This window comes from Aquila chrysaetos, chromosome 21 (genome assembly GCF_900496995.4).
Source record: "Aquila chrysaetos chrysaetos chromosome 21, bAquChr1.4, whole genome shotgun sequence".
Lineage (NCBI taxonomy): Eukaryota > Metazoa > Chordata > Aves > Accipitriformes > Accipitridae > Aquila > Aquila chrysaetos.
Window position 1 is genome coordinate 10,208,454 of NC_044024.1, and position 17,825 is coordinate 10,226,278.

General features: G+C 40.7%; 1 protein-coding gene across 13 annotated transcripts in view; it reads left to right on the top strand.

The window, feature by feature from the left end:
- KLHL13 (kelch like family member 13) overlaps nt 1-5,076 on the top strand; it is an 87,317-nt gene extending 82,241 nt beyond the window's left edge. For all 13 annotated transcript variants that reach the window (XM_029996813.2, XM_029996817.2, XM_029996815.2 and 10 more), the window contains 2 exons: nt 1,396-1,509; nt 3,520-5,076. In XM_029996813.2, the coding sequence (XP_029852673.1) occupies nt 1,396-1,509; nt 3,520-4,007 (602 nt within the window). In that variant the 3' untranslated portion in view covers nt 4,008-5,076. The remainder of the gene's footprint in view (nt 1-1,395; nt 1,510-3,519) is intronic.
- The last annotated feature ends 12,749 nt before the right edge of the window (nt 5,077-17,825 follow it).

Consider the following 17,825-nt stretch of genomic DNA (forward strand, 5'->3'; position numbering starts at 1 on the left):
TTTCTGCCTTTTAAAATGGCAAGAATCTCAGATTCTGGGTTTTTTTTGTCTCTTTCAATTGATGTGTAATCCTGAACTGTAAGTCACCATTCCTGATTCCATACAGCTGGCTCAGATTTTTCTACCCTTGATTGAATAAAAAGCTTGTTCTAGAGCAAGTAAAATGTCACTTTCAAAGACAGATTCAATTTTGTACGCATAGTTCATAAACATCTCAGAGAGATTAAGCATTGTATAACAAGCATTAGAATCTGATTCTTAATTTTAATTATTTAAAATGAGATTTAATTTGTCTTTAAGATAACACAATTGTCAATAATTGCTTTGTGCATCATAAGGTCACTATATTACCGGGTTTTTCAGGATCTCTTACCCCTCTGGTCATATTGTACTATTCAAGCTGCCAATCTCTACAGATCTCAGATCCATTATTAAATGTTTTCTATTTCTATCCTCCATGCTTATTGCATAGCCCTTTTCCTGCAACCCTGCATCTCTTCCATCTCACTTCGAAGAGAGGTTTCTTTCTCAGAAATGCTTTCTGCAAGGATGCCTGGGCTCTGGGATTCTTTTTAACTTAGTACTAACCTCAGCGATTTCTGATATGATAAATCCTTTGATCATTTTAACACTCCAATTCACAAAGAAAACTCCACAAATGGAGCTGTGTATCAACACAGGCACTGCTGCTCTCTATTCGAGATTCAGTGATGTTTCATCTTGGTTTTTTTTTTTAAGCTTGGCTTTTGTAAACTGTTGGAATTTGTGACTTGCATATGCTGTGCTGTATGTTGCTGTGCAAGTACTTAATAAAGCATGGCAATACAACAGTTGCTGTCCTCTTTTGAGGGCATAGGACCATTTCAATGTGAAATACCAAGAAGAAAATCTAGCCTGATCTTCTGCATGGGTGGGATGTTGCTGAAGACGTGGGTCTGTTCTGGTTGCCAGATCCTCTTTGAGATAGGTTTTAAGTTTATTCCCTATCTCTCCACAGCAGACACTGAAGGGAGTTGTACAAGAGGAAAGGGTAGAAGAACTGAATTCACCCAGCTTCTTTGCCGTTTTCTCTGATGTCCCACAGCTGTACTTCTGGCAGGGTTCATGAGCTGGGGCAGGTTGTGTGTCAAGCAGGAATGGGAACGAGACAAGTGGAAGGCAAGAATGCAAGAGGGTTTTTTCTTCCTTTTTGTTCCTCTGGGACGAAGCTTGAGGTTTTTCTGTATTGTTTCTCAACATGGTGCTTGATAATTCCCCTGACACTTTCTCAGCTGAACAGTGTTTCTCATTGATACTTCCTCTGTTCATGAATGTATTACTGCCACTGTGACTGTACTCAAAACCAAATTGCCATGCTAGCTTCAACATTTTCATATTCTCATTTGTTTTAAACAGCCACTGTGGAATGTTACAATCCCAGAATGAATGAATGGAGCTATGTCGCAAAAATGAACGAACCCCACTATGGTCATGCTGGAACTGTGTATGGGGGATTAATGTATATTTCAGGTAAAAAATTCCTATGATCATATCATCTCTATGAAACAATTACTTGTCTAACTTTTCCTATTTCAGTGGGAGACAATAAAAATTAGTCTCTGGTTGCAGTAGGTTTGCTGTGGTATAAGCAGTCATGCAATTTCATATGAAGCCAGTCAAATGTTGCAGAGCCTGGGGAAATTATTTTAGATAATATTGTGCATTTACATAGTAAATGACAGCTCTGAATTCCAAAGCAGCTATTCACTTTAACTGTCAAAATACATTTTTCTGTGTCAGTACCACATATACACATTTATATAGCAATAACCATTAAACACATCTTCTTTGATACATTTTGGAAAGCATTGGAAATCGTAGTACTTTAAAGAACAACATCTGCCTTCATTGAGCTAATGGAAAGGGATAAGTACTTTCACCAGTCTTTCATTTGTAATATGCTCAGTCCTATATGTCACCAAGGTTATAGTTTCATTCCTTTTTGTTTTTTTCCCAAGCTGGGGGCAATAGGTTTTCTAAAAATCTGGTATCTGCTCAATTTTTAAAGATGATTCAGTTTGTCTGTCAGTGATCTCTACAGAGATCACAGACCTATGTATGTTCTCCTACTGCAATTTTAAAGGACGTCCTCTAAGAACTAAGCTGAAATGCAGGGCAGGAGGTGGGACAAGGTTGCTTAGCTGTAAAGAACTGGTGGGGAGATGCACTGGAGCAGATTGATTCTCAGGGTATTTTGAATCAGAGGGCCTTATGCCAGTAGACTAGGAAGGATTTGTTTTTAAATTTACCATAAGGTACAACTTCTTATTTTTCTATGAGTGAGTCCAATAAGCTAGCTTCTAATCATTGTGTTGCTATTTCTATTTTTTTGCCCATTTTGCTTGTTTTACTGCAGGTGGCACGTGTATATGCTCCCTGCTGTGTTTTTTCATGTAGATGCCGTGTATTTCCCACAGCTTTTTCTTTTCCTCCTGTTCTTTCAGATATCCCAGTGAGTCTAGGCAGTTTTGGGGTTGAAAATGTGAAGATTGGTTCCTTTGTCATTAAAGCCTCTTCTCTCTGACAGACTTCCAAGCACTGCCACTACTATGGCTGTCATTAAGTGTCAGGGCTGGACAGTCTTCCTATGTTTTCTGTATTTAATTCTTACTGCCCAGCTGAAGAATTAAGTACTTTATTACATAACTCCTGTAGATGCCATGCCATCTCTGTCTGCTAATTATCCAAGCGTGACAATTCAATGTAGAATGGTTAGCCCAGCAGGAGGTTCTTCAGTAGCAGTGTGTTCTCTGCATATTTTTAGCACCTCAAATATAGTTGCATTGTGGTCTTAAACTGTAGCTAATAAGCCTACATTGTCTGAAATTGGTGTGACTGCTTTCTGACCTGCCTAGTGACCTTGCGGAAAGGTGGGACATTTCATCCACTGATGGGAAATTGTCCTGTGATTTCCCTTGAAGCCTCCCCAACTGCTTTTGCAGGGAACCATGGAGAAGGTAAACAGAGACAGAACCATAGGCATCTATTAACAGAAGAATACTTGAAATCTGTGTCCTCTCTCTCTTCAGTTCAAGTTGATGAAAAAAGTTTTCTGAAGAAAATTCTGCTATGTGATAAGACCACTTAAAACACAATAGCACAGTATCAAAATTTGAAAGGGAAACAGATTCCTGTTTTCTTGATGGTGAGAAACAAAACTAGCAAACTGAACGAATGTAAGCAAAGAAATAATTTTGCCAAAATGAAGCATAGGTAACAATTCTTTGTTCTTTTAATATGCCAGTATCATCTTACATAACGAAGTACTGTATGAGACATGGATTCTTTCCATATTCAGATTTAAAGGAACAAGGTACATTAAAAATGTCACTTGAAATGGAGTACATGTGATAGTAATCTAAGCTAAAGTGAAGAAGTTTAAAGGAAGATGGAATTCATTCACTAAAATGTTTTTTTTTTTTGCTTATTTTAATGCTTATTAGGGTGAGCACTATTCTAACATGTGTTTTATTTCTCTAGGGGGAATTACCCATGATACTTTCCAAAAGGAACTTATGTGTTTTGACCCTGACACAGACAAATGGACTCAGAAAGCTCCGATGACAACAGTCAGAGGTCTGCATTGCATGTGTACTGTAGGAGACAAGCTATATGTTATTGGTGGCAACCACTTTAGAGGAACAAGTGATTATGATGATGTTCTAAGCTGTGAATATTACTCACCAACTCTAGACCAGTGGACTCCAATTGCTGCCATGTTACGTGGGCAAAGTGATGTTGGGGTTGCTGTCTTTGAAAATAAAATCTATGTTGTTGGAGGATATTCTTGGAATAATCGGTGTATGGTGGAAATAGTTCAGAAATATGATCCAGAAAAAGATGAGTGGCATAAAGTATTTGACCTTCCAGAATCACTTGGTGGCATTCGAGCCTGCACTCTTACTGTTTTCCCACCGGAGGACAATACAGGGTCACCGTCTAGAGAATCTCCTCTTTCAGCACCTTAGAAACATCCCTTGACTTATGATGTTGTAGTAACACCTTTGCACTGCATCATGGAGTCTATTATTTTTCTTCAGTAGTTTCTGTTAGGCTTAGCCTACAGCATTTCGTACAATTACTGGGAAAAAAAAAAAAGACTTTGACATTATTTGTGCTGTTTGTTTGGCCTAGAATGTTTGTCAAGTGGTTAACAAAAAAAGATGTACTCACCCGAGCCAAACGTTTAACAAATGAGAAGATACTGTCTATAAAATGTATGAACTAGGTACGTTATAAATGTTGTGTATTGGGTGTGAGATACCTTATAGCTTACATTTGGAAGCCCAATGAGTCAAATTTGAAGACTGTATTGAACACATTCTTTCACTAAATTTCATAGTTGAAATCTTTTTTCCTTTCATTTTTGACTGCAGATTACAAGGGGAGGTAGACCACATCAATGTGAACTCTGACAGAAGGTTGCCAAGGGGCCTGCGCTACCTCCCTCTTTTCACAGAGTATTTTTGACATATCTGTTTACCCACCTGACTTTGTGGGTGCTTTCAGAGCATATGAAGTTTCTTAGGCAGTGGGGAGAAATAAAATAATTTTAAAATATTAGCACTATACAGGAAGCGGACCTTGTAGAGGCCGGGAGTTTTTTATAACATATATCGAGTGTTTTTCCTGAGTCGGTTGAGTGATGCTTCAAACAAAAGACTTAAAACATTTGGGTTTTTTAATTCGGGTTTTTTCAGGAATTGGCTTCCGCTTGCATGGGAGCACACACTATTAACAAATGGGAATTCAGTGCAGTTGTATATTCTGTTGTATGCCTGTACTGAATATAGGTAGATAAGGGCTAGAAACATTAACTTAAGCCACTGAATTTGACCAAATCGTTCCATCAGATCAAATTTAATCTACCTTTTCTCCTTTGCTGTTGAGATAACTTGCATAATGTGTCCTCTGTATAGTCTCAGTTAATAGGGTTATTTAGCACAAAGTGCAGCTTCAGCGAGAGAGCTGCTTTTGCTCAGTGAACTTGGACTACCACGTTTTACCTTCTTTTGTTCAATAAAACTTTTAACTGCAGTTATTCAGTCTAAGCTACCTCATTAATGTATTTGGTTTTCTTCCTCTGTCTCGCTGTCTCCAGGATACGCATTACGTATATCTGTGTGGGTAGATTAATTTGCTAGGAAACCAATGCAGAAGTGATCATGAATGGGTATTTTTGACCTACTTTTAAGAAACTGTTTTGGCCTGATGTGTTCATTTTATTGTTAAGGACTGACAAAAGAACAAAGGGTCTTAATTTTTTTTTTTTCTTGGAGAACTACTGCTTATGTGTGCAGCCATGCAAATTTACAGAAATCTACCTGCTCCAAAATACAGTGCACTGCTGACAAATTGCAGCTCTGAGTGCTTATAGAAGGCTAATAACCATCATGCTTGTTCTGAACTTCCCATCATATGTTACAAGTTGTTTTGCTAATGAACACAGTCAGAGGGGCATCATCTGGGGAAAACTGTTTAAATTGGTTAGCTTATTTTATTGTGCTACCTATTACCAATAACCATGTAAAGCTTAATAGAATTTTGTTGGGAGTATGCTATTTGTATTTTGTCCCTGCTTGATGCATCAAGCAGCAGTATTACTATGGTGTCAGTTTTGGAAGTACTGATATTTATTCTTTATTCAGTTTACTTACTAGTAATGATCACTACCAAAATGTACATGTAAGCTTTAGGTTTTATAATTGTTTTGGTTAAAATCAAAAGTAATTCTTCCTCTTTAAAAAAATAATCATCTTAATTCTGCGTAGCTGTGTGAGGTTGTTACAGGTGTTAATAGTGGCACCAGTGGATACTCTTGGAAAGTAGCCAGTCAAGATGAATTGATTCATCACCTTAAGAATACTCTTATAATGCTGTGCAAAGCACCGCATAGGAAAATGTTGCTCTGTCATTTAAGTATGTGTCAGTCATTGAAGTGTCACATGCTACTAATTTTTTTTTCCAGCTCAGACCAGATTTTAGAGCCTGCTTGAGTTTAAATCCCCTGAAATCCATATTCCATTTCCGTTTTATTAATGAAACTAAAAAGTAGTTGAAGTAGTTGCAACTCCTTTTGGATAACGTAAATATATCCTACTGTCTATATGCTGGCGATGAAGAGATGCACTGTTTAAAAGTGAATATCTTCGCTGGTATTCTCCATTCAGAAGAAGCTTAGGGTAGGTTCTAACCATTATGAGACAGTTAGAAGTCAGGATGTCCAAGTTTTGTGTCTGAGCCTTGAGAATAGCCCAGGGGCTGGTATATGGCCACAATGTAGAGATTTATTTTTTTTAGTGACTCATCTATTCTACTTAAAGTGGAAGAATTCTTTTTGAACATCATTTTGTCATCAGTGTTGGATGCAGCGTAGTGAATTAAATGTAGTGCTTCAATCAAATTAATCTTTGAGTTTTTTTTCTTAAATCTCCCTCTGGATTAAAGTATTCATAATGACATTAATTACCATCTATATACCAGGATTGAAATGCAAACATCAAAGATTTGCCAAAAACTGCAAACTGTTTTCTACTGTAATGCAGTGTAAAATGACTTGATGCTCATTACATCTTTCTTAACCATAGGATAACAAACCCTTTCCATCTCTGAATCTACAGCTGTAGGTGTACATATAGATACAGCAGATATTCAATCTCCATTTTCAGTAAGGCTGCTTTTATGAAGAGTAAGTCCATCATAGTATCTAGAGCCAGCAGTGTCCAGATGATAAGCAGCCACCTCTTTTTTCATATATCTTAACTGCTTTCATTTTTGCAGTTATAGTACCTAAATTAGAAAAGCATCTGGATAAAAAGCAATTAGTAGCTATTTGACCTGAATGCGAATAAGACTACATTAGTGTACTCGCAGGGAGAGCCGCTGGAGCTGTCTGCCCTCTCCTGATGATGGCAGACCCACACTGCAATCTCAGAATTCATTTGGACTTTGGTTTTTCTGGTGCCCAATTAGTAGCAAATGCCAGAAGTGCTCACTTCCATATACAACTCGTCAAAAGGCCTGGCCGATATCCCTGCAAAGAAACACAGCACTCTGAATGACTTGAGATGTCTAGGATGACATTTCCCTTGTGCTGTGTTTTGAAACGGGACAAGAACAATGGAGAAGAAAACCTGGGAAAACCCGGGTTATTTGAAGTTTCTTTGCGCTATTCACATTGAAGAGCTGATTGTCTGCAGCTGTCCAGTTTTCAGTGGTTCCCCTTCCCTCAGAAAGTTGTATAAAGTCTGACAGTCTGGCCCAGGGAAAGCAATTCATGGCAGGACCCAACCTATCTATCTTGGGACATTTGCAGTCTTGGTGTTCTTGGGGTAATAGAGTTGTCATGAAGGGGTGAGAAATGGAGCAGCAGAAGGCAGCTGTCTGACAGCCTGACCTGTGGCTCTGGAGTTCCCTTGTACTGAAGAATCACTGTGAGTCTTAACCTGGCTGCCAGGACAAAAATAAGTTGTTCTCTTGTACCAATGCCATTTTTTAATTGCCCATTCTGTTTCTGGGCAGGGAGATGGAACTGGAAGGAGTAGCATTTTAGTAACAGCCGGAAGCTCAAACCAATAGTCTGATTCTTTAGTGGAATAATGGAAATCTTGGATTAGGGCAGTTTGCATACAGATGAATAAAATTCTCCCCAAAGGCTTACAACCTTAATCTGATGGGCTGGTTGGACATCAAAAAATAATTTGATGCCACAGCAATAAGTGCAATACAAATGTCTGGAGAAGTTAATAGCCAAAGATTTGGGGATTATCTGATCTGGAAAGATCAGAGCACTTTTTTTTGCAAAGTTCTTTCTACCTACTAGAATTGTTGTTGCTTCTTAATTTACCCTCCAGCTGGTAATTACCTCATCTTTGCATTGGTGTCTGATTCTGCTGGTTCCTAGTTTTTTAATTCTTCCTTTTTGTAGCTGACATCTTTGTTATTTCCTCTGCTCCTAATCAGAATCAATAAAGCTGAAGCTTTTCTAGTGGCATGGTCCTCATGTCAAGGGAGAAAATAGCCCACTGCTGGTATGTAACATACTTTTGATAAATGTTATCATAATTCAGCTTGTGCATACTTGGAAATATATAAGAAGTTTTAACCTAGTAAAAGGTATGTGTGTGTTGAAGGAGAAACGCATGTCCCATTTGCTCCTGGCTTGCACCTTATGTGGTGTTTTAGGCTGTGTGTAGTGATAGGTTACCCAGAGATCTGGAGGGTGAGTCAAACTCTCTTATGTAGCACTTTATGCTTTCCACGCTCTGTGAAAATGTACTTTACTTGCACAGCATGTGTAGCTTATCAGGTATTTTTTTCTTTTGTATTTTAGTTAAAATGTGAATGATATTTCCTTGTGTACAGATGTGGTCAAGGAAAAAGAAATGTCTTAAAATGCAGAGTTATGTATGCTTTGCTTAATGATAAAATTTGTGGTCCCATGAGTATTGCAGGACCTGTTCAGCTGTGAAAAGGTGATCTCAGTTTTGAGAACAAGCTAGGGAATTAGGATGACTACTGACTGGCACCAGTTCACACGTTCTTGTTGCCAGTCTTTTACGCATCATTAAGTGAACTTCTTTTCTCAGTCTGTAGGCTCTGTCTTTTGATGTCCGGCTCTGTTGGACCTGCTGATTACCTATTCTGGGGAAAACGTGGTGGGATTTGGTCCACAACAAATATCTTACTCAGTAAAACAGCATGACTAGTTTTTGTCATGAATTCCAGCATCGGTGATGCACAGCAGTCCTCCAGAGTTATTTAATGACCTGGTGATTTGTAGAAGATGCAGCCCAGATAACCTGGGAGTGGTGCTACAGCAGAAGCCCTGCATGGTTGACTTTCCAGAAGGGATGATCTGGAATGGGGATTGCCTCCCCCTCTGTGTATTATTTTTGCTCTTGAATGCTGTTTTTTTTCCCCGTTTGGGGAGTTTTATATTGCCGCTGTTTGGATTTTTCACTTTTTATTCATGAAATGAGTAATGCCTCTCTGAATCTGTAGTGGGAATGAAAGGTTCAGTTCATTCTTTCTGTGTTACGTGCTGTCAGGCTATCCACATAGTCATTAAAAAGTTTTCTATTTGGGGCTCTGTTTCCAAAGAATTCAGTTTGCAATGTGAAGAGATCTCAGATGAAAATGTGTTTGGGACTGGAAACACACAAAGCTAGTAAACTTGCAGAGTAAAATTATAATTCTAGGCAGAAAAAGCTTTTTTTTTTTTTTTTTTTGAGTTTGTTGGCATGGTTCAGAGGTTTGTTTGGACATGGAGCTCCCACAGACTGTCTGGAGTGATTTTTTTTTTTTTTTTTTTTTTTTAATAATTTATAGTTGGCTTAGATGAAGTAGAGCTCAGTTGTTCATACCTGCTTGCACTCTTGGCTGGCCTGTTGCTGTGTTCTCCCTTAGACTGCAACATTCTGCACTGGCAGGTGTCTGTTTTGTCTGGGCAAATGTAAAAGCACCTCTCCTGTTTTCCATGCTGCCTGTTAATTGAGTTACAAAATAAATCTGACCTTTGATTCTTATATCTAAAGTACATTGTGGCTCTGGCCTGCTGAAGACCATGTGGAGCTGTGGAATGAGGACCATGGCTTGGACATCTAATTCCCTGCCAGCCCCTTGCTGCTCTGCAAAATGTTCCCAAACCCAGCAAAAATCTGTGTGCAGGAGGCAAATTTCTAAGGCTGACCTAAAATTTTAGTTAGCCTGGCATCTAGAGACCACCAGCATCTCTTCGTCCTCTTTTCAAGGAGGGTTGTGTACCAGAGCTGCTGAGTCCCTCTGGAAGGGGATAAATACAGCGACTCTTTGGTATGCAATGCTTCTTTCTTGGCCATTGATTCTGCCCTTTCTTTCTTCTGTGCCTGTATGGAAATTGCAGGAGGGAGGGTCAGGGTTTGGTCACGCTTTCCAGATCTCAGTAGAGAGCAAGCTTGTTTACTCTCATCTGTCTGCACAACACTGTGGGGAGAAAGAACTGTAGGAACAGTTCAGATTTTAAACATTAACTCATGGAACGGTATCAATTAACGAAGGAAAAAATTAAAATTGCTCCACTTTAACATGTGTTCCCCATATCCAGGATTGTTCCAAAATACTTGGCCTCTGCTGAATTAACAACGTTGCCTTTACCTCCGTTGTTCAACATCACTGTAAAAAAACTGCTTGGTTTCTTTTCCATTTGTTTTTCATTGCTTGTAACCTTTTCTTAGAAGTGTGGAAATAAATTTCCTTACATGTTTTATGCACTGAAATAAACACACCACTGATCACCTGAGTCCCCTCCCCATGTTTCTTATGCAGTGCCTGCCAGTGTATCTTTCCATATTTTTACCCAACCCTTTGACAGCTGTCAATAAATAACATTACAAAGTCATGTAACTCCAGCTAATGGGTGCAGGCTCCTGTGCTGCATCATTAGGTATGGTAAAGAAGGCTCATCCCTTTTCTTAACAGTTAAATGCTTCTGGAAAAAAAAAAAATAATTAGCTTTGGAGAACAGGCCTGCCCTGCATCAGGCATTTAAATGCAGATTATTTTGGCCTGTGCTTGTTAACTTGAGTTTTGAATATTTTACTCCTTCAGTTATATTTTTAGCGAGTAGTGCCTATGTAGCTTTTTTTAGAGAGTGTGTATTCCTTGCTAATAGATGGGTAGAGCACTGGCTTGTGAGGTTTACTCAGCCTTTGCCTGGCAGGCTCCCTTTCTGTCCACAAAGGCTCGTTGAGAGCGATGCTCTCCAAGCTTCAAAGGAACAACCTTGTGTAACTAAAGAACCTGCACCAGGGACAGGAGAACTCGACTTGGATGGAAAATCAAAGCGGCTTCTTAATTGCAGTTAAGAAAGAAAAGTCAACGTCTCGATTTGAAAGCCTGTGTTTCTAGAAAGGGGAAGGAGAGTTGCTGTCCCTTAGGCATGTTTTGTCGGGAGTTCAGGGTATTAACAATGAAAGGATTGTTGCTGTAAATAAAGACAATTAAGTAAATCCCCGAGTCTGTCCCCAAAACGGAGACAGATTGCTTCTGTTGATATGCTACACTATTAACATTTGACTGTGTGTATATACGGGATGTCTCAAGTGCTCATATATAACGAATGCCTCACTTTTCTGCTGTAATCACATGAATGATGCCCTAGTTCCTATGAGTCATGGTGTTTTCTTTATAGGCAGTTCTGAATAATGTTTTAAAATTATATAGAATATTAAGAGGATATACTTTTGGGGGGGGGTGTGTCACCGTTTTTTTAAAGCCAGTTTCTGTATCTAGCTGTTACAGCAGTATTGTGTTTAGCTGAACCCAACAAATGTGAAATGTCAGGTTTTGGTTCATCGTTCAGGTTTTTTGGAATTGCTGCTGCTTCTTTTTGCTGTAGAGAGTTTTAAGGAGGGGATGTTTCTTCCTGTGGCAAGAAGAAACAAAGAAAAGGAAACATCGGATGCCAACCGGATTATAGTGTATGCTGTCACCAGGTCTGCAATTTGGGACAATTTTATGATTTACGATCCTGTCAAATTTATCTTGTTTAATAACCCAGGAGATTTCCATTTGGCCTGCAGTGACACAGTGCTGGGAAAGGAAAAAATCAAATGTCTTTGCGTTATTCCCCGAGCCGTGACTTTTGTCATATGCCGTGGAATAGCAATGCACACTCGTCTGCACCGAGGCACCAAGCCTCAAATCCTGTTTCCAGGCACCTGCCTGGGGGACGGGTCTGCGGCCGCCCAAAGCCAAAGACCATCGCCCGGCTGCCTCTGCCCCAGCTGGAAAGCTGAAGGTCAGTGGAGGGAGCGTGAGTTGTGAAGGCAGGGTGCTGGCTGTGCCTGTCTGAGCAGGGACGAGCAAGGCTCATAGTGTGGCTCCTGTGCAGACAGCAGAGCCCTGAGAATCTCTTCATCTGACAACATAAAAGGCGGCTTTTTTTTTATCCTTGATTGTTCATAGGAACTATTTGAATCTTGGCTCTCCAAAAGCATAGGGCAAGCTTGAGCTGCAATCATTGTGTGTAGAGGTCACTGTAAGAGGATGTCTAGATGAGGTCACTCAGTTTTAGCACTCATCAGCCACTGATTTTGGAGGTAGTCAGGGTACCGTCCCCCCCTTTTCTGCCAAGCCTTTAAATATTTCTCACACATTTTGTGTGTCTGATTCCAGGCAGGTTGGGGCATGCAGGGGCTAAGTAGTTAGGAACGTGACTGAGACCTCCTCGTGTCACCAAGCATATGTCCTGTACTTAGGGATGCTGATGAGAAAAAAGCTGCAGCCCTGTTTGCTATCCCCGTCCTTACTTCTTCCTCAAAGAAAACCAATCCTATTTGTAAACAGACATTTTCATTAGACCAGGCATCAGATCTGGGAATTTTAAAATGATGTCTCACATTCTCCATCTCACTCCTTATTTTTGCTGTCTATTCCAAATTAAGATGAATTTTTTTAGTCTTCTGTTAACACCATGTGGTGCGAGAAACCATGCCATTCAATAAACAGCTGAATCTTGCAGCTTAGGGTTACTCCGGAAAATGTGCTTCTTAAGGAATTACATTTCATTTTCCTCTTCCATATTTATACCCTTATAAATGTGGACTTTCTGGAATTTGTATAACTTGATAGAGATGACGTATGCCATATGGTCGCTGGCACAAATTCCAGCTTCGTTAACAGTCTACTGGCTGAAGGGAAATAACAGTTACTATTTTGAGCAGTATAAAATCAGCCCATCAATTAGCAAACAAAAATTACAGGAGTTTCTTTTTACAGAAGCCCCTGTTCTGAGTCTTCTCCTCCTCCCCATGCCCTGCACAGATCTGACTTTGCAGTATCAAGCTGTTAAACCCTGTGTTGATCTTACTACTCGGCCATTGGAAATGGGTTGGAATTAAGTACAGGAATGCTCGATTTGCAAGATGCAAATATGAAAGCTAATATGCAAAAGAAACCTCTATATTACTAAATCTTACTGGCACAATGTTTACTCAGAGTGGAGGGAGCGGCGACCTGCTAGAAGAAGCCCCGAACGTTGCAGCTGGTGGGCAAAACCAGTGCCCTGAGAGCAGGAGCACGGTGAACCTCCAGCGGTACGTGACCTCCCAACAGTGTGGCTCTTCAGCTTCACAGTAACACGTGCTGCTGCTTGTCTGAGTTCTGCAAGCAGGTTCTGGATGGAGATCTGGGGAGAGCAGCGCCAGGGTCTTGGAGGGGCACCCTTGGCCCTGGCTGTCCATGAGCTGAGTTCAGGGACTGGGTCTTAGTAGGAGGGTGTGATACATCTTTATTTTCCTAGTTCTCCTGCTTGCTAAAGGAAGACCTTTCTCTTTCCTGTTTCTTTTCTAAGCCACCTGGAAAGTCTGTGTTCCCTTATGCATGAAATGGGAGCAAATAATTTATGACACTCTTGATGCTGGTTATCATCTAAGGTTTGAAGGACTTATTGATTTGTTTGGTTGGGGTTTTTTTTTTTTTCCCTTAAAAGCCCTAACATCTTGTGATCTGCCTGAAGGTAGATGATGGGTCAAATTCAGAGCTTTTTGATGTCAACAGTAAAGACTGTGCTGTCAAGTAGCTGTATTGACCACACATAGAAGGCATAGGAGAACCTCATGAGGAAGCACTGGTTGTTTTATGAAAACATTTCTTGAATTGCTGCAAGTAACTGGGCTTGTTGCAGGCGTGATTGAAAGTCTGGTGTGGTACAGATTAGAAGTCTAACATGGTACAGGCTGCCCCTCCTGGCTCTGACCCATCTCTGCTCAAGTGTGGGAGGTGGCTGCAACCTGGCTGGGTGTCCCATTTGGCTGGTGCTGAGCTTCAGCCAGGCTAAAATAGTACTGCCACGTGCGGGGTGAGAGGGCTTCCTCTCTTCTGACGAGTAACCACTCAAAAAGTGCGGTGGCATCTCAGCCAGCTGCATTCTGAGCCAAGAGATACCTGTCCTTGTTGGTTTAATGCCTCTGCCAGAATGCTGCGCATCGCTGCTGTGTGTCAAGACCCTAGCAAGGAAGACCCCAGGTATCTGAATTTACTAACACTAGAGATACTCATTTGGGTTTGTTAGGCAATTTCTTTGGTTTTCCTCTTCCTCCCTGTCCCTACCCCTTTTTCTTGGAAAATACACAGGTGTCTTCGTGTCTGACAGCTCAGAATACTGGAAGGGAGTGTTTCCCCACAGGCACCTCTGCTCCTGCAGATCAGAGCAGTAGTGGCACTCTGCAGTGCCTGTTGTGTGGGCTCCTGTTACCATAGCACTGCAGAGGTGGCATCAAGGAGAAGGTCACCAGTACAAGCTGAACTGCAATAATTATTTTAGTAACTCTGCTAATGATAGTGGAACTGAGCTGAAAATGTTCCTGTCTGAAAGAGTCAAGCCATAGAAAGCCACCTACTTTTTCCTCTATAATGCAACAGAAACTGGGTCTGCTCCTAAATGCAGTTAGTTTTGAAACCTAACCTTGCCTGGAATTGCAGGGGTTAATGCCCATCTCTACTTTCAGATGAAAACTTCAAGACTGGTAGGTATTTTGAAGCGTGCAAAGTAGCTTGCAGTTCCATTGCGTGTCTTCTGCTGTGCTGTCTGCTCTGTATTTAGGCTGTCTTGTCTTGCTAATCACATCACATCTGTCAGCTCTCTGGCTGGAAACAAATTGTAAACAAGCTGTCAAGGTGGAGTGGGATGAATTGTTTGAAAAAAAAAAAAAAGGCGAAAATCAAACCACCTTGAATAGCTAAATAAAAAACTTGAGTGGCTAAATAGCAGCTAAATGGTCTTACTTCCATTTTTAGTGCTTGTTCCATCATGATGGTTTATACATCAACATTTGGTTGTAAAAATGCGCACTAGAGTGGCAAATATATGGCAGTTTCAGCCCTGTTCCTTCTCATTGCCTGTAGGAAGCTTTACCGCTTCTCAACAAGCTCCCACCTTTGCTTTCCATCATTAAGACACTGGAAAGAGGTGCGGTAGTTTAGTGGCAACTTGTTCTTAGAAACTGTACAGCCCCACCAGCCATTTCACCAGCAACATTTTTCTTATTCAGACCTTTCAAATTGCCTGATATTTTTGTGCTGCTTTTACCAGGTTTGCATAATAGGACTCCTATAATATGATCGCACACAATATAAGAGAAAACACATTCTGTAGGCAAGCAAGAAAGCTTTACAGCTTACTTATTCGGTAAAAGTAACTTTGTTTACTAATTAAAAGTAACTTTGGTTACTTACTAGAATATCTGTCACCAGTAATTGTATGTTCACAGCTGAATTAAGTGTTAAACAAGAAGGATGTAACAGGGGAACTGGTTTCCCTCAGTTGAAAAAAATGCAATGTTAAATACTCAGGTGCAAAGTTTTATGTTCATTTAAGGTCCATTTTTCTTCCAGCTCCAGTGAATGATGTGGAACAAGGTGAGATGTTTGTGTATGGGTCACAGATCAGATTTACGTGTCTTGATGAAAAGCTATTTTAAGTAATTTTAGGCTGAGGAAAAAAATCCAGAGCGCATTGCTGGCATTACTACAGGCATAGGGTGGTGTGAGTTTTGTTTGTGGTTGTCACCAAGCAGCGAGGGAGATTTTTTTTTTACCCAAACGATATGATAAAATTAGTGGTAAAATGAGAGTTTTTTGAAAGCTACAGTGATTTTTTTAAAGCCATTTTAGTAAAAATACTGCTTACCTTTCAACATGTTTGATAGGTTCTTATGGTTTTGCTGCTTAAAGGCAGTGGAGGCCAGGGAAGCATTCAGCCTTGTGCATGTCCTTTTGCAAGGCTGCCTGGTACCCGAGAGCTTCGACACCCTCCTGGGGCACAGCTTTCCTCCAGGCAAGGGAGCATCTTGCCTGCAGCCAGGCTCACTGCAGGCGCGCTCAGCTTCATCTCTCGCAGCCTCTGGTTCCATTTGTGAGAGGAGCCGGATTCAGCTCTCATCTGCCCTGCAGTTTTGGGCTGCCTTTGTTGTTACTGGCTGCTCCTCGCTCAGCCACGCTATTTGAGTGAGCCAGCTCCAAAGTGGATGCTTTCTGGAGAGTATAAGAATTACTTTGGTAACTTCATTTTCTCAATATAGAAGCTAAATGAAGCAGAGAAGGCAAACGAGCTCTTGCATGCAAAGTGGTTATTTGCTGCCTATCCACATCCCTAGAGGGTCCTACTGCCAGGCAAAATCTCTAAGTCTGGGTTTTGGGGATTTTTTTTTTTTTTTAACCCCCAAAGAGTTGTCCTGTATTTCAAAAAGCATCATTACATTTCTTCACTGATGGGTAATCTTTGATATGACAATAAAAATAAACATGTGGGTGTGATTGTTTTCGTTTTCCTGATGCTATTTTGCAAGGTAACTAGCTGCTTTCTCTTGCCTGTAAAGGTTAGAATTTATCTAAATAAATAGCCTAGTTGCTGGTAAATAAGGGAACTGACCTTGAGGGGCAGGGAGTGAGAAAGGGAGATCCTGATTTGTGCAAGGTTGAGCCCAAACCAGCCAAACCACCCCCAAGAGCAGCACGCTCATGGGAGGTGCTTTACGTAATCTTAAGAATTCCTAGTTGCTTGCTTTAACACTTCTGTAAAACATACATTTTTCTTTTGCAAATTAGGCCTTTGTGTGAAAGGGCAACGCAGGGCTCGTGCTGCATCCTGCAGGCTGGAACACTTCTGCAAGGATGGTGTGAAAGCAGCACCCACTTTGGAGAAATTCTACAAGCAACTGCCTGTAATTCAGGGGCCAAGTTCTTGTAATGAAGAGACATTGGAAAGCTATGACTTAAAAAACCAAAATGAGCCTGGTGTAGATGTAAAGCACTTTGGTGAGGTGGTGTTTCCAGCTGGCACATAACCCTGCGAGGTCAGTATGGCTCGTATCAAGGACCTCCAAGAGGTGCCATAAAGGGAATGAAGGGACGTAGCTCTGGGTACGATGCATGGTCTGAGCACAGTGAGGTGTATGGTCTAATTTATACATGCACAAGATTATTGCTAGCTTTTGCGTGTAGTGGTTTGGGCTTGTTTTTTTCTGTTATATTCTCACAAGAAAATAGCTGATTGCTTTGACTATTTTTACCACGCGGAAAGGCATAAAGCCATCGTTTAGTTTCTTTGATGTATTTTCCATGTATATTAGTCTGTGCTGTTGTATTAGATAAGACTAACCATGATTTGCTAATGAGAATTACTGTATTCCCAGAGACAAACCAGGAGTATTTTTAGCAAGGGGATAGACTAACGAGATCACCAAGAGGATACGTGGTCGCATTAAATATTGCTACTTAACATACAGACATCTTGCAACGGATTAGACATTGTAAATCCAGTGCTCTTTTCAAGTAGGATAAGTATCACTTTGAAATTATATTTAATTGTCCACTCTAGACTTTTATGTCATTTAGTGTGTCTAGCCATGCTATTAGTGACTTACCAGGGAAAGCCTGCTGTGACTTTACAATACACAAACCTCTAGACAGCCCCTCTCCATCCTTCTCTCAGGGCAGCCTGTTGTTCAGGAATAAAGGCTTGGCATAAAGGAAAATAAACTTCAGCTGTACCAATGGAGGGGGGGGATGCCTGTTTCTATGTGTAGAAGAGCCCTCGAGGCTGATGGTCTTGGGATACCTGGATGGGTCTGATGGCCGGGGGCCCCTTGAGCTCTGGATCCAACCTACCTTAGAGAAGGCCCTGAAGTTGCCATTGTAGAAAGGAACCTGCTTTGAGGCTGAGAGATCTCTGAGAAAGACCAGCAATGGGGATTAAAATACTTTCTTTAAAATAATTAAGCCCTGAGGTTTAGCAGTAACTGCAA